The sequence below is a fragment of the Gopherus evgoodei genome, chromosome 3 (assembly GCF_007399415.2).
Source record: "Gopherus evgoodei ecotype Sinaloan lineage chromosome 3, rGopEvg1_v1.p, whole genome shotgun sequence".
Taxonomy (NCBI): domain Eukaryota; kingdom Metazoa; phylum Chordata; order Testudines; family Testudinidae; genus Gopherus; species Gopherus evgoodei.
Genome location: NC_044324.1, coordinates 5,195,271 through 5,219,299, shown reverse-complemented (window position 1 = coordinate 5,219,299; position 24,029 = coordinate 5,195,271). Strand labels below are relative to the sequence as shown.

Sequence of the window (24,029 nt, the reverse complement as noted above, 5' to 3'; positions counted from 1 at the left end):
AACCAGTATCGGTGGAGTGAAAACGGCTTTGGCACTGGGGACTTGAGCCAGTGTAATGAAATCAGTGTGACATTTTCTACAAGAGAGAAATCTGGAGCGCTTGGGCTGCTAGACAAGGAGTTCAGGTGGGTTGTCCGCTGTAGAAGACGGCTAAAATATAATGACATAATTCTGATTTAAAATAAATAAAATCACATCCCCCCCCCCAGCCTCCATCTGGCCTCTGCACCTCAGCTCCATCTCTCGAGCCAGGCCTCCGTGGACATTAATCTGCAGGAGCCATCCGGATGTCTCGTAGGAGAGGATAGCACAGGGAGTGGTAATAACAGCACCTTCCCTGAGAGAAGCGTTGGTCTGACCTGGGGCCCAATCAGCTCAAAATCCTTCCTGACCACTAGCAAGTGATCAGTTGATACCATGAAGCTTGTTTTCCTGCTGAACGAATATTTTTGAGAGACTGCCAAGTCTATGCACATTAACCTCTCTTAACTGACTTCCCTTCCCAAAGGGCACCATGGTGCTTGTCTCATATCTCAGGGCTGTGAATTCCACAGATTTTATTACAGCCCTTTCAAAGCTGTGTTGAAATCATTTGTTTTCCTTTTGGAAGATTAGTGCAGACTCACTTCCTTTCCATTTCAGGCCACGATTTATCTACGGCTGTGGAGCCTCTGACTCTCATGTTCTCGTAAACCACTGACCTACTAAAGCCGAGCGCTAGATGAGTTTCTTTTCCCCTAGTTCATATTACGTAAGTTCCCCAGTGCGCTAGGTGCTGTACAAAAGCAGAACAAAAAGACCATCCTTGCACCAAAGAGTTTCCAGTGGTAATTAGATAAGACACAATAAGAATGGGAGAAAGGAAGGGTTAGTGGGAAAACTGAAGCAGAGAGACATTAAGTGACTGGCCTATGGTCACTGAGGACAAAAGGGAGAGATTCTGACAATTGGGTTCTTACTACAAAGATCCCCTTGCTTGGAGTCTTCGCATCCGTATCCAAAACTGTTGCACTGCTGTGCACTGTTAAACAGCTGCCCTGTTGAACCCCAGAGGGGGCTGCGTTTGAGGGAGACGGGAAGTGATTCTGGGAGAGGTTGATTGTAAAACTCTTTGGGATCCATTGGAAGGAAAAGATGTTGTTTCATGTACCGAGATTAATTTTTCTTTCTACTCGGAAATCTGTTTAGCTGACAAATATCCAGCTTACAGCAGGGTTTGCTGTAATAGGGGATGTATTTAAGGGGAGACCATGTGGTTTAGTGGACTGGGACTCAAGAAGCTGGGGTTCTAATTCTGGTACTGGCCTGCTGGGCTCTTTGGACAAGTCCTGAAAAATAGGGTTAAAGTAAAGTGCTTTGAGATTGGTGGACGCAAAACGCTAGCTAAGGTCCTGCATATGGTGACATCAGTGGCAAAGGATCAACCCCCCAGTGCTTCGCTGAATAGGGGCCTTGATACTGAAGTTACCCAGGCTTCCTTTCAACCCTTCCGCTGGACAGCTGTGCAAGAAACCCACCAGATTGCAACTCTTTTAAGGAAGAGACTTTATTAAACTATTGGTTGGGCAGCGCTATTTTAACAGGCTCCAAACCAGGAAAACATCTGCGTAGGACCCCTTATGCAATTGCTGATTGAAGCTGCCAGCTGCCTGCATTGAGCAAGTGGCCTCTTGCACAATAAGATGCTTTTTTTTTTGTAGTTGTTTCCCCCCCTAAAAAAGGGGAAAAAATTGCAACATCCCCAAAGTACATCTGGGTTATGGAAAATGCTAGTAGTGGCCCCGAGTGACTCATGTCGTAAGCTGCTTTTTCGACATAACAAGTTTAGTTTGGTTAGAAATCAGCTACATTGGCACAATTAAAAGGCAATTCCTAGAAGCCGGCTCCTCTTCCAGGAATTCTTTTAAAAAACCCAGCCATTCGGACACACCATTTGTTAGCACTTAGACTTGCGGGTCAGAATTTGTTTTGTAAAAACCAAAATGTCACTCAAAGTGGAGAAACTTGAGTCCAGATCTTTTTTCCTGATGACCAAAGATGGTGAAATTTACCGGCTGGTAATTATCCTCCAAGAGGCTAGAACCCAAGAGGAAGGATGGGTTTGGAAAATGGGTTCGGTTCCTACCTCTGCTACAGGTGCGGTGTGGGATCTTTTCTCTGTGCGTTAGTCCCCCCTCCAGAAAACACAGGTAATAACCTCTCCTGGTTATATTGCAAACTCTTTGCAGCAGACCTGCCTGTCACTCTTGGTACCAACAGAATCTAGCACAGTGGGGAACAGATTTAGATGCAGCTTCTAGGTGCTACTGTGACCTTAATAAACTTGGTTAAACACTCTTCTTGAATCCCAGACTCTTGTCCCCGGGCTTTCGATTGGGATCCATTTGTACATTGCCGCGATCCAGATGTTTGACTTTGCCATTTGTGCTGCTTTCATCCATCAAACAACGGATGACTAAGAAGTACCCGTTTGTCTGAGCAGGGCTGGGGTGTGGCTATCCAGTCTATTTTTGTCTTGGTTGTAGATGAGAAGGGAGGCTTGTACTCAGGTTTGCAGGGATCAGGAGAAAGCGGAGGGTGATATGCCAGGGGAGATCAGGGATGAATGAGGTCTGATACATTCAGGACAACGTCTCCAGATGATAAGCGAGTTTTATTACATTTCAGATGAAATACAGTTAACCCAGCCTGAATCCAGAAACAGTAGACAGTGGGGTCCTGGTGATTAATGAAAGATAAACAATTGGGAGGTTTAAAGGTCCAGTGGGAGGCTCTCTAGACAATAGACGCGGCTTTAATCTGAAAATAGGTATCGATTTCCCAGGTGGAATTAAAAAACCCCCCAAAAGAATCTGGACTTTGTCTGCTCGATATATCAAACAAAGATTGTGTTTATTTGTAGGTCCTATACTTTGATTACTCTTAGTTAATAACTTGCTACCCTAAGTAAACAAACTCTATTTCCACAGCTTTGAGGACACTGGGGGGGGGAGGAATGATTTTTATCAGCGGATCTCAAAGTGCTGTACAAAGTATAATTATCCTTGTTTACACAGGGCAAAACTGAAGCCCGGAGAAGGGAAGTGACTGGCCCTGGGTCACTCCTCAGGCCAGCAGCGGAGGTGGGAATAGACTCCAGCTCTCCCGACCCCCCAGTGAAGTGCTTTATCCTTTAGGCCACACCGTGTCCCCCACTGGCTCCTGATCGTGGAATTGCATCCCCTGGTGTAGAGACCTCTGCATCCATGGGTAGCCAGAGACATGTTGCTCTGGGCTGTCGTGGTGGGATTGGGAGTCCTCGAGGCATAGCACAAAAGACAGACAGTGGTGGGTGTTTTAAGTTAACTCTGTGCTCCCTATATTCTTGGGCCATTCAGACCTTGCCTGATCGCCCAAGTTAGAGCAGCCCCAGGGCTGGTCTAACTTTCCCAGGGGTCATGGTGAGCAGAGAAGATCTGAGAACGCCCGGAGTGCCCTGGCCATACCTCTGGTCTTCCCCCCGTGTGTCAGCAGAGCTCTCATGTCCACTCCACGCAGGGCAGGGGCTGTTTGCGGTCCCCTTAATGGCCTGGAGTGAGCCTAGGCCAACTCTACACTAGACTTCTGCCAACACAACCATATTGGCCGGGCTGCGAAGTGCAGAATTGCACCTTTGCCTGTGCAGTGTAGCTAGCTTGGGAGGGCTGGAATAATGTACCCCTCCCAAAGCCCAGTTTTACCTGTATAAGCTACATCCACCCCTCGGAGAGCTTTGCTGGGTAGTGTGTCAGGACAGCTTTACCAGCCTAGCTATGCAGTGGTAGGCCTGGCCTCGAAGCTCCAGCCCACCGATCGTTATGAGCAGAGTTTCCGAATTCTCTGTGCATGGAGGGTCGAAGAGAAGGGCTGGGCGAAAGGTTTTTAAAAACAATTTTCCCCAAAGCCATATGGTGAGTGGGGGCTCGGAGGGAGGAGGGGAAAGCTCTTTCCAAGCTAACATTAGTGGTTAAAAATAGACCTGGATAAATTAGCTTCCAATGAACGCCCGAAAGGAAATCTCAGTTTAGCTGAGGCTATGAGAAAGAGCGGAATGTAAGAATAATAATGGTAAAAATCCGGATTCCGGCAAGTGGGGGCAGGGGAGAAAAGAAGCAGTTTGAAAAACAAAAGCCTTTGAGGAAGCGTAATGCTTTCCAGCTGCAAAAATACAGCCTGGGAGACGCTGGACGGCCTGCATCCACGCAGCTTCTCCCGGCCGCTAACAGCAAGAATGCCCAGGAATTCTGAACCAGCTGCAGTTTGATGCGCGAGTTGCAAATGAGACCAGACTTCTTGCAGTTTGCAGGGCACGAGTCCTCTTTGCTCTTGTATTATTCCTGTAGTATCTAAAGATGCCCCTATCTGGCCTCATGGTGCTAGGAGCTGTACGTGCCCAGAGACCGAGAGAATTCCTGCCCAGAAGAGCTGACAGTTTAACTAGACGAGGGGTGGGAGAGGAACAGAGGGGAAGTGGCAGAGTTGGGAGCAGAATCCAGTTCTCTTCACGCCAAGGGTGGTGCTACCCCAGCTTGGGTCAGACCTGTGCCACGTGGGGGGTCAGACCAGCTCATCAGAGACATGTCCCTGATTGTAGGTATAACGTGACTGATCGACATGTCCTTTTCCGCTGGCCAGCGGGGCGTGGGGGGTTTCAGGCCGGGAAGAATCCCTGACGTCCTGTCCTTTCTGATGTCCTCCCAGCGTTGCTGCAGGCAGGTGCCAGAAGATGGGGGTGCATGTGTGGTTTTTCCTTCCTTCTCTTTCTCTCTCTCCATCTGCACCGGTCCTGTGACTCTCACTCAGGGAATGGAGCCAGGGGCCAGAAAGTTCCCATTCTAAATGCGTGTGGTAGGCCCTTTCCCCCCCAGAGCCGTGGGCGTGGGTCTCTTCCCCACTCCCGTCTGTTGGTCAGATGTTAATGAATCAGCACTGCAGGGGACGGGAGGAGTATGACGGCCTGGGTCAGGCAGCTGGACAGATGCTGGAGGAATGCAGCACCCCTCGGGTCGGTGGGGTCGCAGCTGAGGAGGGAGGGGAGCGCACCAGGGTCAAACTGGATGACTCAGCAGTACGGAGATATTAAAGTGATGGTCCAACTCCTTAATTATTCCCCTCCCTGGAAACCAGGAGCACCAAGTGACACTGGCTTTTAGCAGAGCAGCTAGTGGCCCTCCCAGGGCATGCCCCGAAGCTGGCAGAGCGGGATAGGCCCGTGTCACCTCCCGGTGCGGCAGTGGGGACATGTGCTTTGCTTTGGCCGTTCAGCCTTCAGCGAGGGGATGAAGCTGCGGTGCCGGAAGCTAGTGGCTTGAAAGGGCGATGGCGGGCGAGATTAGCCGTTGCTGGAACCTGGCCTGACACGCCTGTTGGGCGTTTCCTGGCAATGTCACAGCTGCAGAGCAGGTTTTTTGGTCTGAAGGGCGTCGTCCCAAGGCCATGTGATGCAGTGCCCGGCCTCTGGCTGGGATCACTGTCATTTCACAGCTGGGCACTGCACGGCCAGCTCGGGTGAGACAGCCCACTCCCGGAGATCTGGGAAGAGGGACTAAGGGGTGAGAGACAAAAGGCTCAGTCTCCCATCTTACGGGAGGGGCGTGGCTTGCCCAAAGTCACCCGTGCTGCAGCAGAGAATTGACACCCCTGAAACAAGCCCGTCTTGTTCCCCTTCTACCACATCTCCCCCTCGTCCACCTATGTGTGTGTTAGAATCCAGCCACCGTCTGGTTAGGTCTGATTTTGTATCTTTCGGCCTCCACCCTCGAGGCAGCGGTTGTACCCAGTGACACATGATGCGGCAGCCACTGCCCGGCCTGCCTCTCCAGGAATGCCGCCAGTTCGTTGTCCCCGTGGGTCTGGTCGCTCCTGGCTTCTGTGAAGTGCGATCTTGTGGCCACCCTGTATGTTGAGGGTTTTTTTATGAATAGGCTGCAGACTGTAAAGGGTTGATAACAGATGTTGCATGTTGCACCGAAAATGCCACCTTCCACTGATGTGTCTGGACCCCTCGGCTCTGCATCAGCCACTAACAAGTCATTAAAAGGAGCCTGGATTTCCAGCGTGAGCAGGTCTTGCCGCCCCTGGCAATGGGATGGGTGAGTGGGTGACCCAGCTGAAGGGTGGGGAGCGCTGGCCAGTCCTGACCTCGGCTCTACTACGTCTTTGCTCTATACTCAACGTATAAAATCTGAAGGCCTCTCCTCGAATCCTGGTGTTTATATACAGGACCTGGCTACCTGTGGCCCAGGCCGGGTTCTGGTGGCTTCTGGAAGAGAAGAAAATGAGACACTGCTGCAAGGTCCGCAGACTATTTAAAGAGATACTGTACCCCTCATTTCCCGGTATACTGCAGTGAGCCTGCCGCTCCTGCTGGAATCCACCCAGCTGCCGGCAGGTCCCTGCTGCCTGGCCACCGCTCAGAGTGCCGCGAGTTACACGCATGGTGATTCCGGCCGGAAAATCTCATGCTGCCATTTGCCCAGCAGTGGGGAGGTTTTTCCGCACGTTATTTGCGGTGAGTCGGGTTTCATGGTCAGCAAGCCCGGCTCGTATTCAAGGGCCAGGTGTCCTAGGAGTGCCGCAAGGGGCCTGCTCTGCCTGCGATGCAACTGGCTGGGGAGGGGAAGATGGTTCTTAGGTCGTTGGAGCTGGATGGGTTCATGCAATGAGCGGGTGAGGGAACTTCCAAACGCAGGGTCCCTGGCATCCTGAGTGCCCACAGGCAGGCGGGCTCTTGAAAAACCTCCTCTAGATTGAGAGGATCTGTAAGGGGGAGGGTAGATTGCTAGCCCAGATGGAGAGACAAGTCTAGGCATTGATGGGTAGGTGGTGGTGCTGTCACGGGCCAGCAGTCCACAGCCCGAGGTGCTGTATAAACTCCGGGCTCCATGCTCCGAAGAGCTCACAATCAAAGGAGAAGGCAAGAGGCAGCAGGTGGAGACGGGCAGGGGAGCACAAAGGGACAAACGCTGGTGGCAATGGCCTGTAGATAGACGGACGGATCCATATGGGGTAGAATGATAGACACGGATGTAGGGGTGTGTGGAGGAAGCTAGATGGATAGAGAGGATAGAGATGGGTAGACAGATGGATAGAATTTCCTGTCAGATTATAAGTGGTGACCCTCATCAACAGACCTTACGTTAGCAGAAAGTATCTATCTGTCTATCCCCATCCACCCCCTCTGTCTATCTATCTATCTATCTATCTATCTATCTATCTATCTATCTATCTATCTATCTATCTATCTATCTATCTATCTATCTATCCCCATCCGCCCCCTCTATCTATCTATCTATCTATCCCCATCTACCTCTTCTATCTATCTATCCCCATCCACCTCCTCTATCTATCTATCTATCTATCTATCCCCATCCACCTCCTCTATCTATCTATCTATCTATCTATCTATCTATCTATCTATCTATCCCCATCTACCTCCTCTATCTATCTATCTATCCCCATCTACCTCCTCTATCTATCTATCTATCTATCTATCCCCATCTACCTCCTCTATCTATCTATCCCCATCCACCTCATCTATCTATCTATCTATCTATCCCCATCCACCTCCTCTATCTATCCATCCCCATCCATCCCCTCTATCTATCTATCTATCTATCTATCTATCTATCTATCTATCTATCTATCTATCTATCTATCTATCTATCTATCTATCTATCTATCCCCATCCACTCCCTCTATCTATCTATCTATCTATCTATCTATCTATCTATCTATCTATCTATCTATCTATCTATCTATCTATCTATCTATCTATCTATCCCCATACACCCCCTCTATCTATCTATCCCCATCTGCCCCCTCTATCTATCTATCTATCTATCTATCTATCTATCTATCTATCTATCTATCTATCTATCTATCTATCTATCTATCTATCTATCCCCATCCACCCCCTCTGTCTATGGTGACTGTCACTGTGGTATTTGAGCAACTCCTCACTTGCCCTCAGCATTTCAGCCAAGGCGGATTCTATCCGCAGTGTCCCCTTGAGTAGCTCTCGTGGGGAAGGCCTGCTCCTGGCTTGGCCCACGAAGGCTGAGTTAACACGGACGTACTGTCTGTCCTGTAACCATGGGAAAGCTGTGGGAACCGTCCTGGTTGCACCAGACAATAGGTGGATGCTGTTTTACTGATGGAGTTTTGTCCTTTGGCCCCCTCCCGCCCTTTGCGGCCTTGCTCTCCCTGCTTGGTACCTAAGGGTCTCCTGGTCCTCGCGGGCTGTGCTGTTTCTCCTCGGTGCTGGGCACAGTCAGCCTGTTTGGCCTGATCTGAGATTCACGCAAGCACCATCCGCTCTGGGGCTGGAGAGGAAGTGGTTAGAAGCCAGGAGCCGATGTTTTGCCATGATTTGCGTCAGTCTTGGCACTGTCTTTGTGACTGGAGTAAAAACCTTCCTTCTGGTCACCAAAAATATTTCCAGAGCCTTTTCCCCTCCTCCCTAGCGGGGGGTTGTGTAAATTGACCCTCGCCCCTGGCTGATTTCTGTTTGGGTTGCAGACCCGTGGGTGCTATCCAAGGGGGCAGCGGGCGACTGATTCATTCGGCCCTCACTGGGCCATCTCTGGCTTGTGTCTGTAAATGTAACTTTTGCATCTGTCTGGGTTTTTTGGTTTGTTTTTTAATGAGATTTGCAGCCTTCCTTACACACTGCTGGGAGTTGAACAAAGCAGTTACTCACCTTGGAGATGTTTTATGTTAAGAAAGAAAAAAAAATAGACTTCTGAGTGTCTAAGAAACAGCAGGTAGCAGAAAGTCCCTGCCCCAAAGAGCTTACCATCTCGGTAGACAAGACAGAGGAAGGCCAGCTGAAGAGGCTGGGATCCAGGACTTCTGGGTGCTTTTCGCTCGCCCCCTCCCAGAGATAGGATCAACCTCCAAAAGTTGTCACACACAGCCCCTTCCTCTGATAGCTTGGCCAGGACACCTGGGTTTTCTTTAACGCTTTAAGAGGAGAGGGGAGTCTAGTGGTTGGAGTGTAGGGAAGACAGGGAGCCTGGACTCCTTGGGTCGGTTCCCAGCTTTGGGAGGGGAATGGTGTCTAGTGGTTAGATCAGCGAGCGCCTGGGAGTCAGGCTCAGAGAACAGGTCAGTTCAGAGCTGGGATAGAACCCAGATGTCCTGACTGCCAGTCCAGTATCCTACAGGCTAGATCACAAAACCCCGCCCCCTGAAAAGAGAGAGAATGGGGGTTGTCAAACGAAGACATTTCTCTGCACCAGGCAGCCCTGGCCCCTTAAGCCAGCTCCATGGAACGCTGACCTGTTCACAGGGGAGGAATGTGGGTGCGTTGAGTTTATCCGATTTAAGGGGCTTTCGTTTTTTTTAATCAGCTCCTTAAACCCGGCGTGCCAGGTTCCGACTCTCACCTGCATCGGCTCCTTGGGCGGATTAACGCCGCACGGTTCCCCTCCGCCTCCCACCTTGCCTGCCTGCGGGAGCCCGGGCACGCTGCCGGCTGCACAGTACTCCACCCCCCGAGACCTGGCTTTGTGCTGTGCTGAATGCGTCCCTTGCTGGAAGATTGCTCCCTGGCTGCGGCTTTTCGAGCCATTTCTCCCGTCTCCTCTCGGTGCAGCGCTGTCCCACCTGTGACCTTGAAACCCATCGAAAAGCTCTCCTTTGCACGGGCCCATATCACAGCCACGCTCCTTGGTCTGCCACGTGTGGGGCTTTGAACCATAGAGTCAGAGAAACGCAGGGACCTCAGGAGGTCATCCAGTCCAGCCCCCCGTGCTGAGGCAGGGCCCTGTCCGTCTCAACCAGTCCTGGCAGCAGTTTGTCCAACCTGTTCCAGTCAATCCCCAGCCCCGTTCGAACAGCCCTGAACAGATCCGAGGCCTGTTTTCAGGCCCCTGTTTGGGGTTCCTTTCTCAAGACAAAACCTGGGCAGGGTTTTTAACCTTTCCTCAGAGCTCCAAGGTTCGAACCCTTTGATCATTTTTGTTGCTCTCCTCTGGACCCTCTAATTTATCCACTGTCTCGTAACGTGCAGGCCCAGAATGGGACCTAGACTCCAGCCAAGGCCTCCCTAGGGCCAAGTCGAGCGGGACAGTTACTGCCTGGGTCTGTCGCGTGACGCTCCCATTCACACACCCTGGGATGACACGAGCCTTTTTCACAACTGCTTCGCATTACTGATTCGTGTTCGATTTGTGAGCCACTCTGCCCCACGGCTCCTTTGCGCAGTGCCACTCCCTTGCCACTTTAATGTGTTGAGGTCATTTTGAATCTAATCTGTCCTCCAAAGTGTTGGCAACCCCTCCCAGCAGGAATCACAGATGGGGATACTTGGAGAGCAGTCACCTCCACAGCAAGCTCTCTCTGCAACCTCTTGGAGAGGGGAGAGATCGGCGAGGGGATGGTAAAAGCCCAGCTGACGAGGAATAAAGGGGGGCATTGCAGTGTGTGTCCAAGGAGCTGATTGTATGTGCTGTCAGTGCACAGCACAGGTAGGCCTGGAGGTTCGGGATGGCCGCGTGGTTTAGGGGCAGCAGCTCTGGCCTGGAAATGAGGAGGCCCAGCTCTGCAGGGTGACCTTGGACAAGCTGCTTCCCTTCTCTGTGCCTCAGTTTCCCCTCCCAGTCTTTTGTGTTTTTCGCATGCAGGCTCTCCAGGGCAGGGAGAGGGTGTGTGTTGGATGTCGCCTGTCTCTGGGGTGGGAAACCCCTCTCCCACTAACCCTGGGATGTGCCCCGGCAGTGGTCAGACCTGAATCCAGGAGGGGCAGCGTGGAATTGGAAGCTGCTAGGGCTGGGTGGTGTTTCCAAAGGGGCCTAGGGAGATTAGGGCCCATGGGAGTGGGGCCTGACTCCCTTAGGTGGCTTAGAAATTCCCAGTGTAAATGTCCAGCGGGGCGTGAGCCCTAAGAATGGGATGACCCTCCTCTCTAGGCTTCTCTGCTCTACCTTCTCGTCGTCATTTCTCTTCTTTCCCTGTTCTGTTCCCTGCCCCTTCCCCTCCACCCATTCCATTTCCTTTGTTTTTCTGAGTCTTCCCCGGCCCCAGGTAGGGGGTGAAAGCAGGAGGCTGGTCCCTCTGCTGAGCCAGCCAAGGAGCGGGCCAGGCAGTGCCAGCCAGGGGGTTGGTTTGCAAACCTTTGGGGGATGATTTCCCAGAGAGCCCAGACTCAGATTTCCAAATCACAGCCGGCTTTACAGAACGGCTCAGCTCCCAGCGGTTGTGATTTCCTGGTGCACCTGGCTCCCCAGCACTCGCGGTCTGCCTAACCTGCCTTTGTCCCACCCTAGATGTAGAGCAGATGGCCATCGACTGGCTCACTGGCAACTTCTACTTTGTGGATGACATTGACGACCGGATCTTCGTCTGCAACAGGAACGGGGACACCTGCGTTACGCTGCTCGACCTGGAGCTGTACAACCCCAAGGGCATCGCGCTGGACCCAGCCATGGGGTAAGAGGGGGAAAGTGGAGGCCAGCTGAGCCAAGGTACCTGACCTGGGACCATAACAAACCAATAGGAAACCATGGTGCAGCCCCTTGGTCAGTCCAGCCAGGGGGCACGGCTCACCCAGATGGTAACCTCTTCTCTCCTTCCCAGTGTGTTTCTCATCCGCCCCAGCTGAGATCGGGGCCTGGTTGTGCTGGGCGTGGTGCAGACGCAGGGCAAGCGATGGTCATGCTAGCAAGGGGCTTTGTGGCCGGAGGGCTCATTCTTCCCATTTCACAGACGGGGAAGCAGGCCTGGGGGGAGCAAGAGACTGGCCCTAGGTCGCCCGGCGAGTCTGCGGCAAAGCTGGGAATTCAGGCCTGATCTCAGTCCAGTGCCGTAACCCCTAAGGCCAGGAAATATCAACAAAACTCACCTGGTGTTTTTATTGCTGTCTTCTATACCCAGGGTCCTTTAAACCAGTGGTTCTCAACCAGGGGCCCAGGGCCTGCTGAGGTCCACGAGCAGGTTCCTGGGGGTCCACCAGGCATGGCGGGTGTTAGACTTGCTAGGGCCCAGGGCAGAAAGCCAAAGCTCCGCTGTGCAGGACGGCAGTCCAGGGCCCCGAGCCTGCCGCCTGGGGCTGAAGCCACAGCCTGAGCAATTTTGCTTTGGGGGGGCCCCCTGTGACGCGGGGCCCTGGGCAATTGCCCTGCTTGTTACCCCTTAACGTTGGCCCTGGCTTTTATGTGCAGAAAACCAGCTGAGCCGTGGAGATTTTGCAGCATGTTGTGGGGGCCTCAGGAAGAAAAAAGTTGAGAACCCCAGCTTTAAACAATCTTTGGAGACAGAGACTTGTAACCGCTCCCTGTTCTCTGCCCTGGGGTGGTCCAGCTTGGGGCTGATCTTGCTTTTAGCCCTGGCAAACTCCACTCATTTTAACCCCCCGGCAAGGGCTGAGGTTCCTCATCAGGGAGGCTGCGTCCCCCTCATGCCGGGACATTTGCTGCTGGCATCTCAGTTCTTACCCCTCTTGTATGTGAAGCTGCTGACCCACGCAGTACGGAGCTGCCACATCAGCGGGATTGCGCTGTTTCCATTTAACAATTTTCAGGAACTAAGATGTGTCACATCCCCAGTGGAGGGTGAATGTCGCTCCCTCCACGGAGCTTTACGTCCTGTGTTCAGTTCAGGTAACGGCCCTTTGAGCAGCTGCCTTTTGGGAGATCTTGTGTGCCGGGGAGCTGGGCTGGTGACGCTGAGTCATCAGCCAGGCTGGCCGCGTGCTTGGTAGCTGCAGAGAAAAATGAGAGCAGGAGTGGAAGGCGTTGCTGTGGGCAGAAATGGAATAGTGTGTGAAATCTGGCCACGTGGCTTGTGTGTGTAATCCTGCCATATACTGTGCACACACGCGTGTGAACTCCAGCCACGTGCGTTCCCTGGCGGTCTCATCTTGACCAAACAAAATATCAGCTACAAAGGAGGCTTGTTTTTCCTAGCACCTTTTGATCTCCAGGCTTTTCGAGTCAGGCCTTGTTTAGAGGAGGAGACGCGGCAGGGGTGCAGGTGGGCTCAGCTAATGCGAGCTAGCGAGGCCTGGCCGGCAGCTGGTGCAGAGTAACCCTCCTGAGTGGACTTGCTGTCCTGGTTGGCCGAGGTTGGAAAATCAACTGAACAGGAGCACCTAATGGGATGCTGCTGTTCAAAGACCTAACCCATCCTGGGATGCATAGCCAGGGGGATCTCAGGACTGGAGACCTGCTCTAGGAATTATGCACAATCTATGCATGATCGTCCCTCCTGGTCTTGGAATCAATGAATTTTGGGATGCAGAGTTCTGGCCGGCCAGGAGCAGAGTGAACTGGGGCTGGATACAGCTCTAGTCGGCTCTTGTTGCCACATTATAAAACCATGGGAATGTCTGGCTGGACGGGTCCTGGCGAGATCATCTAGTCCAGCCCTCCGTGCTGAGACTGGGCTGAATATCTCTCTGCGACGTTTAAAGAACAGCTATTCAATGCAATCTCCTTGCACCTCCGGAAGAGCAGGGCAATCCAGAGCCACTCAAATCCCGTTACCCCCGAGTGCACTTGGGAAAGTGCTGGGGTTTAGCTAACGCAAGCTAGTTACGCCTGGCCTAAGTGCCCCGTTTTTCTCGCTCACGCCAAGAGCTCTATGCAAGTCGTCCTCGTAGGCCTGTGTCTTTCTCTGCCCCGGCAGCCTGTCTGACGCACGTGGCGTGTTTGTAAAATGGTTTTAGCTCACAGAGTTTGACCAAGAGAGATAAGGTAGCGGAGGGGATATATTTGGTTGGACCAGCATCTGCTGGTGGAGGAGATAAGCTTTCAAGCAGGGCTCTGTGTCGCTCCAAAGCTGGTCTCTCTCATGAGCGGAATTTGCTCCAATAAAAGATACGACCTCACCCACTGTGTCTCTCCAATATCCTGGGACTAACACGGCTACAGCAACACCGCCGACAGTGTGTTGAAGAACTCCAGTGTAGACAGCATGTGGACAGATGGTAGCTGGTCACGGGGCTTGAATGCTGTCGGCTGACCTCAGCGAGAGTTGGATCAGATCCTTGTGTCTCGCTCTATTGGGTCAGCTTCTGTGGGGTTGTCGCCGGGATCCTGCTCTGGTTCCCTTGCAGCTGGGCCTGGCTTCCTGGCGCTGCAGGGAGATTGTGTCGGCACAGCCGGGCTGCAGCCGGCGGAGCTGCCTCTGTGACTGAGCGGCTGGGAGCTGTGCTGGCTGGCCGGCCTACAGCTGGAAGCCGCGCCCTGTGTGTCTTACGAGCCCATCGGACGCCTGCCTGAGGCTAGTGACCTCGCAGTCCTGGGACCTCCACCTAAGTCCTGCAGCCGGCAACGTGGCTGCGTCTGGGTACAGCTGGTACGTTCCTTACCTGTGGCTAGGTCCTGAGTTTTCCTTCCTCCTGCAAGCAGGCTAATAAACATTTTTGTAATCGCAGCAAGTGGTGCGTGGGTGTGTTTGTGGGAGCTCCTGTGGAGATTCTCACCCCCGTCCTCTGAGCTCTCATGTCCCCTCTTTCCTCCACCCACAGAAAAGTCTTCTTCACCGACTACGGGCAGATCCCCAAGGTGGAGCGCTGCGACATGGATGGGCAGAACCGCACCAAGCTGGTGGACAGCAAGATCGTCTTCCCCCACGGCATCACCCTGGACCTGGTCAGCCGGCTGGTGTACTGGGCCGACGCCTACCTGGACTACATTGAGGTGGTGGACTATGAGGGCAAGAACCGGCACACCATCATCCAGGGCATCTTGGTGAGCGAGCGCCAGCCAGAGAGGGGGCCCTGGAGATCAGAGCTGTGCATGTGATCCCTGTTATTTATTAGGTGCATTACCTGGAGCCCCAGCCCTGTGCTGGGTGCTGTACAAAGGGCTTACCCCGGCTCTTGCTTCCGTTCGATACCCCTGCTGGCCGGGTCAGGGGCCTCGTCTAGACGCAGGAGTTTCAGCAGCGCAGCCCGCTCCCAGAGCCCTGTAGTGACAAAGCAGGTTTTGGCTTCCGGCCCCGGGGGGCGTGTGCCGGCACAGTGGCACCAGATTCATTGAACGAAGCGATTTTGAAACCCCTGGTGCACCCGGCTGTGTGGACTCTCTGATTCTGGTTTGAGTCAAGTGTAGCTGAAGTCGAGTAGCAGTAGCTTTAAGCTAAATAGAAGCAAGCCGCTCTTGAATCCGGCGGCCGTGTCTAGATGAGGATTTGAAGATGGTAGCGAACAAGAATTGTAGGCCAGGAAGTGGGGCAGCGATGCCGGCTGGGTTAAATTCCCCTCTCCCCGTACACACGGCTGTGGCGCATGTTACCCGGCACTTTCTAACAACATCCCTAATGCAGCAACTAGTGAGACCTCGGTGCGGCCCCGGTGTGCTGCTGAGGCACCGTCGCGGGTCCTTAACGGGCATGGAACCATAACGGACCGGCCCTGTCTGTGCTCCCTGCTCAGTCGACCCACTGGGAATTTTCCCACTAAGCAGTTTTTATCAGAAAAGCCCAGTTTGTGGGAACAGGGACTGTTTGCGGGAACGGGGCAGGTCCAGGGAATCTCCCAGTTCAAAACGTTTTTGGGGGAAAAATAAAATTTCCAAACTGGCCAAATGTTTTCAAAGCAAAGGCTCAAAAAGCCTGTTTGGTTTAGCAGTTTGAGTTAATTTCTACCAAAGAAACAAGAGGAGTTTGGTTTTTTTTAAAGGTTGAAATTGGCAGATTGAACCCAATACAGGGGGCGGGGAGATTTAGCTTGTTGATTTGGGAAAAGTTTTGAGATTTTGATATTTTCGTCCTGATTCAGGATAGGGAATTTTTTATTTTTAAATCTGGGAAATTCTGGCGGGACAGGAGAACCGTTTCCCACCCAGTTCTGGTGCTGAGTGGGGTCCTACATGCGCGTGGATCGACCCGCCTCCTTTCCCTAGTCTGGTCAGGGCAGACTGGCGTGGTTTCCCATCGCGCCCCGGAGGCCGCTACGTAAGCGCCACCCCCTGCACTAGTGCTCAGAGGGCACGAGAGATGGGGATCCCGAGCTCCCCTCTGGAGGCTGCCTGCTCACGCTCGCCCCGGCGCGGTGCTTTCAGATCGAGCATCTCTACGGCCTGACCGTCTTTGAGAACTACCTGTACGCCACCAACTCGGACAACGCCAACGCCCAGCAGAAAACCAGCGTCATCCGGGTAAACCGCTTCAACAGCACCGAGTACCAGGTGGTCACCAGGGTGGACAAGGGGGGAGCCCTGCATATCTACCACCAGCGGCGGCAGCCCACAGGTAAGGGGCTGGCTTGCGGGAGCGAACCCCTCCCTCCCCTGTCGGGGTCTGGGAGCCTCGGGAGTGGTTGAATTGCCCAGCGAAGGTGCAGGGCTCATCAGTTCTCCTGGGCTGGAACGGGACAATGGGGTGTCTGGCTTCGGGCGGCCCCCGGGGCCTGGCTCATTTGTTTGAGCAAGGGGCCTGAAAGCCCAACGGGGAAAAGGAGCGGGATTGTTCCAGGAAAGCAGAGGGGCACAGGCCCGAAATTAGACGTCATTCACAAGGACGTAGGAGCCGACTCCTGTGCTCCCAGAGAAGTGGGGCTCCCACCTCTCCCCCCCCACCGCCCCGGGACTCTTGAGTGTTTCATTCCTCTGGGCAGCTTAGCCCGAGCTGCTATTTTAATCGGTCGCTGCTCCTCTGATGCGTCTCCACCCTCTGCTGTCTCTCTCCAGGAGAGAGAGAAATGACAGCTGTCCCTAGTGGCTCCGCCGACTGGGGCTCAGGCCGGCTTGATTAATTACCATCTCACGGAAAAGAGGGAAGGAAAATGGAGCAGATGAGGCCTCTTGAAATATTGATGGCCCCTGTGTGTGGCTGCTGGTTCCCTTCCCTCTCTGGCGCTAACCTGTCCATGCCTGATGCTCATGTTTGCTAGAAATGCTTTGGAGTGGTTAAAGGCTCCAGTGCAGGGCGGATTGCCCCCCTCTTCCCCCACCTTCCCTTTATTTGCAAGTTTAAAATCCTCTTAGTGTCTCCGGCCTGCTCAGTGGTTTCCAAAATACAAAACTAAGCTGTGGCTTTGGGCACGGGGGAGTGCGGCGCAATCTGAGCCGGTCTCCATGCAGCGCTGGCTCGCTGGAGGCGCCCGGCCGGGCAGGGAGTGGAATTGGCAAAAGCCAGCTTGGCACTGCTGCAGAAATGGGCCAGTCCTCACTGGTTCTGAGCGTCTGGAAGATCGGGGTCACACTGGGTAGTGTGAGAGAGTCCCTGCCCCAAAGAGCTCACGGTCCAAACAGACAGGCTCGGGAGAGGAAAGAGACAGGGCTGCCTGGTGGATGGGGCTCTGGGCTGGCACACTGGAGGCCTGGGCTCTGCCCCTGACTTCCTGGGCAAGTCTCTTCCTCTTTCCGTGCCTCAGTTTCCCTCTCTATAGAGTGGGGAGAATGATCCTGGTGTGCCGTGAGTGCCCTGGCTGAGCAGTGTTGTCACCTGAGACGTGATTTGTCCCAAGTTCACACAGGGAGCTGGCGGCAGAGGCGAGAATTGAATGAACCCCAGCCCAGTTCTGTAACCACAAGGCCATTCTGCCTCATGGTTATGCCACCTCCTTGCAGCTTGGCAAGCTGTTCTGCATGAGGTTTCCAAGGGCACACGGCTTTGCCCTGGAAGCGCGTTGATGGGGTTGGCTAGGCGGCGACGCACAGCCACTAAATCAAGTCCTTGGTCTTTGCCGTTAAAGTGCGGAGCCACGCCTGTGAACCGGACCAGTTCGGCAAACCTGGAGGCTGCTCCGACATCTGCCTCCTCGGGAACAGCCACAAGACCCGGACCTGCCGGTGCCGATCTGGATTCAGCTTGGGCAGCGACGGGAAGTCTTGCAAAAGTGAGTGGAGTTCCTGATCCAGGAGCCAGAGCAGGGGTTGGCTAGAGAAGGAGAACAAACTGCAGCGCCTCTGGGGAGGAGCAAGGGGCACAGCGAGCTTCCAGGAAAGGAGGGAGCAAGGCAGTTCCATTGGGAAGTGTTCGCAGAGTCTGGCAGTATCTGCACGGCTAACACTCCCGTTTGTGCATGCAAATCAGGCAGTAGCAGACTCCAGTGGGCACTTATGCATTCAGAGGTAGCTGCATGCAGATCACATGCATTTGTGCATGCAAATCAGGCGTTCCTTGCACAAAGAGGCACTGGTGCATGCAGAGCTCCATTCGTGCTTGCAGTTGTGTGATTCGTGTGACAGAACAATGACACAGCTATGTCTGGAAAAGCCTTCACTCTGGGGTGCTGCAAAACGGGCTTTCTCCCTGGGAGGGGGTTTCTGTTGTTTGTTTTAAATCAGGAATCTCTGCATTCCCAGCACAAGGATCAGGAGCTTTAGGAAGAGGTAAGACATCCCACTGGGGGATGGGAATCTTACTGGCCCCTAAACCTCTCCTGGGGCAACTAGAGACCAGAAACTCTCCTTTGGCTTGTGGTTAGCACCAGCCAGCCTAGCTGCGTACAACATTGAATTCACCTGGGGCAGCCAAGAGGATCCGTTCTGAAAAGTGACAAAGTGAAAAACACGATTACTTTAGTCACTGGGTGTTGCTCAATTTCCCCTTTTCCCCACCCTAGCCCTCATCCTGAGCTGTGGGTGATTTCAGCGGAAGTTTCAGAGGGATTTGCTGATGTGTGGATTTGTTTCCCTGCATGCTGTTAACATTGAGGGCGTCATGCGAGTCACAGAGCAAAAAGTCGATTTGTTGCTGGTCAGCGCCACGTTGTGGTGACGCCAGCTGTACCAGATCAAACAGCCGCCTGGTGACTAGGTGGGGTCTGTGTGGTGACCTCTGCGGTGTGGGAATTTTCCCAGCCTGCGCCTGCTGTAAAGTCCAGACTCACTCGCTCCCTTCCCCGGAGCTTGGCTCTATTAGCAAAAAACAATCATCTGTCGTAAAGCTCATCTTACACCTTTCCCCAAAGCTGGTCCGCTCCCAGAGATCCTCCTTCAGCTCGGCTCAGCCCTGTAGCCCCATTCCTTAGTGGTGAAGGGTTATTGTTGGTTCCCAATTAATTCTGAGTCAACAAGCTGGGGAATTGCAGGGTTCTGGTCCCAGAATCTGGCCCGGCGGAATCCAGGTGATCTCGTTCAGTTGCTGGTTCTGGCCACAACCTAGACACTCACATTGAAGCTTTCAGTAAAGCCCCCAAAGCACCGACCCACGTAAGAAGGTGGCAGACATCCCGAGTTAACGGTGATACCTTGTATCATTCCTCCTGCGTGCACGGCCTGCCTTGGGGATCTGACGGGAAGAGACGCAGGTCAGCCCTGTGCCTGGCCTGCCCAGCGAGCCCAGCTCCAGACAGAGATCGCCCCCCCCCCCCCTTGTACAGGGTGCTCTGGGCTGTGATGTAGCCTGGGAGCTGTCGTGAATATTCATTCATGTGCCCAGCCTGCCTTGGCCATGTCTAACTTCCTCACCCTAATAACGTTTCCACACCTGTACCCTATAGGTCAGCGTATTTGTAATTTGCACTTATCACCATAGACCTCGGTTGGTTGTCGCGGCAACTTCATAGTTGAGCATTTGCCAACATTTTATCCTAAAATATCCCAGCCTAGTGTCGGTTCCGAGTTCTGGTGCTTACCTGGCAGAAACGTCCCCCTTCAGCGCTCCTTCCCCAGCTCCCCAAAACTCCAGGTGACTGTCGGGCCAGTCCACCAGAGTGCACAGGCCTCGAAGCCTGCTGCTAACGGCGTCTCACGGGGTACCGGCCTGTCGGTTCCTTTGCGTCCCCGCTGATGAAGCTAGTTCAGTGGGCTGCAGCCCACGCCCTCGATCCCCTCTCCCTGGAGAGCAAATCCCCCCTCCCTTGGAGCCAGGGGGCTAACTTGCCAGAGGGCTGACCCCTGCCAGCAGGGCGGGGGTTTCAGGCGATCAGTGGGTTTTGAATTGCTGGTCTCATCTTTCATTCAGCCCCAATCTTCTGGGCAGTTGCTTCCTTGCATCAGGATTATCACTAGGCAAGCTGGAGCATTGCAAGCCGGGACCCGGCACTCTCTGCAGGACAGGTGGCTGCACTGTGCTGCTGTGTGCATGTGTAATCCAGTGCCGGGAGTGCCACGCGTCTCAGAACCGGCGTGCCGGGAACAGGCATGACTCTGCCTTTCCAGCCCGGCCTCGGCGGGAGCAGCCACGCTGGGCTAACAGCTCCACCCCACCCCCTTTGCCTTGCAGAGCCAGAGCATGAGCTGTTCCTGGTGTACGGGAAGGGTCGCCCTGGCATCATCCGTGGCATGGACACGGGGGCCAAGGTGCCAGATGAGCACATGATCCCCATCGAGAACCTGATGAATCCCCGGGCCCTGGACTTCCACGCCGAGACGGGCTTCGTCTACTTCGCCGACACCACCAGCTACCTGATCGGGCGCCAGAAGATCGATGGGACGGAGCGTGAGACCATCCTGAAAGATGGTACGGGCAAGCGGGGAGGCGGCCCTTGGTCTCTGCCTGCACAAGTGGGCCCCAGCTAAGGCAACAGGGGACCCTCCCCTCTGGCTCCCGGGGGGAGCTGGCCTCAGGCCAGGGATTGCCAGGAGGACAGTGTGTCTTCCTTTCTCTTCTCCCCCCTCCCCCCCCGCCAGAGGGTGGCCCCAGACAGATCTGAGCCTGAAGGCTGCTGCTGTTATTCCCCCCCAGGGTGTCCAAGGAGCACGGGACTCTCTGGACTGGATTGGACCAGGGTCCGTCTAGCCAAGCACCCTGTCCCCCAGCAGTGGCCAGCAACAGCTGCTGCAGAGGGAGGGGGCTGAAACCCTGCAGCTTATGGGCTAACCTGCCCGCCAGAGGCATTTCCTCCTGACCACCCTTCAGCTAGGTCAGGTCATGCCCTGGAGCATGACCATGAGGAACCTCAGGGAAACCTGCCCAGGGAGCCAGCCTGTATTATGTATCTGGCATTACTAGGAGACCACCCCACCTGCCCCAAAATCCTGCACCCCCTTTAGTGGACAGGCTTCTGCTAAGCAACTCATTTCGGTCCCTCAAGTGATTGCTACACAGCAGGTTTTTCTGTGTTGACTCCTGCATCTCCTGCCTAGCGGTAAAGCCAGCCCAGCTCACCGGTGGAGTGTCGCAGCTTGTGTTACTGATGGTCGCATACCAGCCCTCCCCGGGCACCGTGACACAACATAGCACTCCCTAGGCCAGGCCTCCCCAGGACTGCTGAAGTGACCCGTTGGCTTAGAATGGGAACTGGAGGGTGGCGAGCCGGGCCCAGCGTGATGCTGCAGGTGGGATTCCCCATGGGCAGGGATGGATGCAGGTCCTTTCCTTGGGGCTTTGTTTGGGGGCTAATCCAAGCAAGCGCTAGGATGCCTATGAGCCTGTTGCATCCACTTGGCCTCTCTGCCTCCGGCATGTCCCCATCCAGCTGGTGGGGGTTTCTGAATCCTGCTCTCTGTCCCAACCAGGCATCCACAACGTGGAAGGGATTGCCGTGGACTGGATGGGGAACAATCTGTACTGGACGGACGACGGCCCCAAGAAGACCATCAGCGTGGCACGGCTGGAGAAGGCCGCCCAGACCAGGAAGATGTTGATCGAAGGGAAGATGACTCACCCCAGGGCCATCGTGGTGGATCCCTTGAATGGGTGGGTGGCGGTGAATGGCTCTGGGGGTGCAAGGCCCTGACCTATGCTGGGGTCTGTGCAGTGCCCAGCATGACAGGGCCCTGATCTCGGTCGGGGGTGGGCAGAGCCGGGCATGACGGGGCCCTGATCTCGGTCGGGGTCTGTACAGAGCCTGGCATGACGGGTCCCTGATCTCGTCGGAAGTGGGCAGCACCAGGCACAACGGGGCCCTGATCTCGCTCAGGAGTGGGCAGCACCGGACACAACGGGACTCTGATCTTGGTCGGGGTCTGGGCAGAGCCTGGCATGACGGGGCCCTGATCTCGGTTGGGGGTGGGCAGCACTGGGCACAACAGGGCCCTGATCTCGGTCGGGAGTGGGCAGATCCTGGCACAACCATCTAGTCCAGCTCCTGCGTGAACCAGACTAGAAAATTTCACTCTGGCGATTCCCACGGCGGGAGAGGAACCGTCCTTCCCTGCTGCCTGCTTCTGCCCAGCTGTGCCCACCTGGCTGTTCCCCCCAGCTGTGCCATGCTCTGCAAGAAGAGGCTGCCCGCCACTCACACAGAACTTCCTGCTTGTGGGAACGGGTCAGACAGGCCCTGCGGCGGGCGGGGGAGCAGAATTGCAATGTGCACGCGCTTGTCATGGGCTCACCCTGCCATGGGGAAATGGGGTTTGTGGGTGTGGGTGTGTGAGATAGAGAGAGAGAGAGAGAGACATTTAGCCCCAGCGGCCTTGACAGATGTCGCGCTTCCTCCTGCCAAAGACAGCCCCCCCCCCAGGAACAGTCGGCTGCCTATCAGAGCAGGAATCTCCCGCACCGTGGGCTGGCTCAGGGTTTCTGCGGGAAGAGCCCCTGACCCCAGAGTACTCCAGCCCTCCCGGGTGAGCTGGGCCTATTGGAGCCGGGCCTGGCTGGTGGCATGAAAAGACCCATCAGGCTCCCCCTCCGCTCAGCCCGGTTCTGACCAGGAACGCAGTGAAGTGGGTCAGGGTCCTGGTGTCTGCCTTTGCATTGGCCTTTTCGCTCTCAGCAGGGAATGGGGCGAGAGCTGCCTGGACGCCTCCATCCTTTAACCGGATGGAAATGTGCTTCTGGCTCCGAGGATCGACTTCCCGGGGCCCATGGCTCACAGGGCTGGAAGGAGAGGTCTTTCTGGGGCTTGTGCTGGGTGAGGTGGAAGAATTTACACTGAAAATACCCACCCGCGGTGCCGCTGGGGAGGGGCGTGTGGTCGCTGCTTGGGACAGAGACCTAGTTACCTGTCTTAGCAGCTACAGGCCCCAGCTGAGGTTCGGGTCTCATACCTGGGGAGCTCACGGTCTAAATAGACTGAAGGTGGGAGGGGAAACTGAGGCACAGAGCGGGGCAGTGTCTTGCGCCACTATCACCCAGCAGGCCAGCAGCAGAGCCAGGGATAGAATCCAGGCCTTCGTGCGTCTCCAGCCAGTGCTCTGCCCACTAGGCCATGCTGCCTGACACTCTCCTCTCTCTCTCTCAGCTGGATGTACTGGACCGACTGGGAGGAGGACCCCAAGGACAGCAAGAGGGGCAAGATCGAACGGGCCTGGATGGACGGCTCCAACCGCAACGTCTTCATCACCTCCAAGACGGTGCTGTGGCCCAACGGGCTGAGCCTAGACATCCCAGCCAAGGTCCTCTACTGGGTGGACGCCTTCTACGACCGCATCGAGATGATCTTTCTGAACGGCACGGAGCGCAAGGCGAGCGGCTGCCCCCTCCTCCCCTCTGGCCGGCCGCCATGGCCTTCCCGTTAAGGTCACGTTTGCCAGGAGGGACTCAAGGATAATTTTACCCCACTGCCCCCCCCTTCACAAAAGGTCTGTGGGCAGGGGCTGTCCTCCTGGGGGGCTCACTCCGTCACCTCTGCATAACAGCATCGCCCCGTCTCCTGCACCAGTGCTCCGGATCCCAGCGTCCCATCTCGCTGGTCCCTCGATCGTCCATCTGCTCTGCGACCCCCAGCCTCTTCGAGCTGAGAATCCTGCGCCTCTGCTCTGCCCAGCAGGGGGGCCAGGCCGGCTCCCCCCCCCGCCCCCCAACTACCCCTTTTTCCTTAACCCTCCCGCTCCCTGGAGCTTGGCTCCCCGGAACAAGACGAGCCATATTCTCTCTTCTCCCCCTGCAGATTGTCTACGAAGGCCCGGAGCTGAACCATGCCTTTGGGCTCTGCCACTACAGCAGCTTCCTCTTCTGGACCGAGTACCGGAGTGGCAGCATCTACCGGCTGGACCAGGTGTCCAAGGCCGTCACGCTGCTGCGCAACGAACGCCCACCCATCTTCGAGATCCGCATGTACGACGCCCAGCAGCAGCAAGGTACGGGGCGGGGTGGGGGTGTGCGTGTGTGCAAAGGCCCTGGTGCGCCGTCACCCTGTGCCGCGGGCAACCGCTCGCCCTGGTGCACAGACAGCGTGAAATGGTGCGATCGACTGCACGGCGGCCCTGGGCCCTGTGGGGAGCCTGCTG

General features: G+C 55.0%; 1 protein-coding gene across 1 annotated transcript in view; it reads left to right on the top strand.

Annotated features, from left to right (window-relative positions):
* LRP1 (LDL receptor related protein 1) overlaps positions 1-24,029 on the top strand; it is a 180,201-nt gene that overhangs the window by 84,943 nt on the left and 71,229 nt on the right. Inside the window, exons 7-14 of the mRNA XM_030554642.1 lie at positions 11,289-11,451; positions 14,492-14,714; positions 16,029-16,218; positions 17,663-17,806; positions 20,140-20,376; positions 21,375-21,555; positions 23,042-23,264; positions 23,690-23,879. Of these exons, the coding sequence (XP_030410502.1) occupies positions 11,289-11,451; positions 14,492-14,714; positions 16,029-16,218; positions 17,663-17,806; positions 20,140-20,376; positions 21,375-21,555; positions 23,042-23,264; positions 23,690-23,879 (1,551 nt within the window). The remainder of the gene's footprint in view (positions 1-11,288; positions 11,452-14,491; positions 14,715-16,028; positions 16,219-17,662; positions 17,807-20,139; positions 20,377-21,374; positions 21,556-23,041; positions 23,265-23,689; positions 23,880-24,029) is intronic.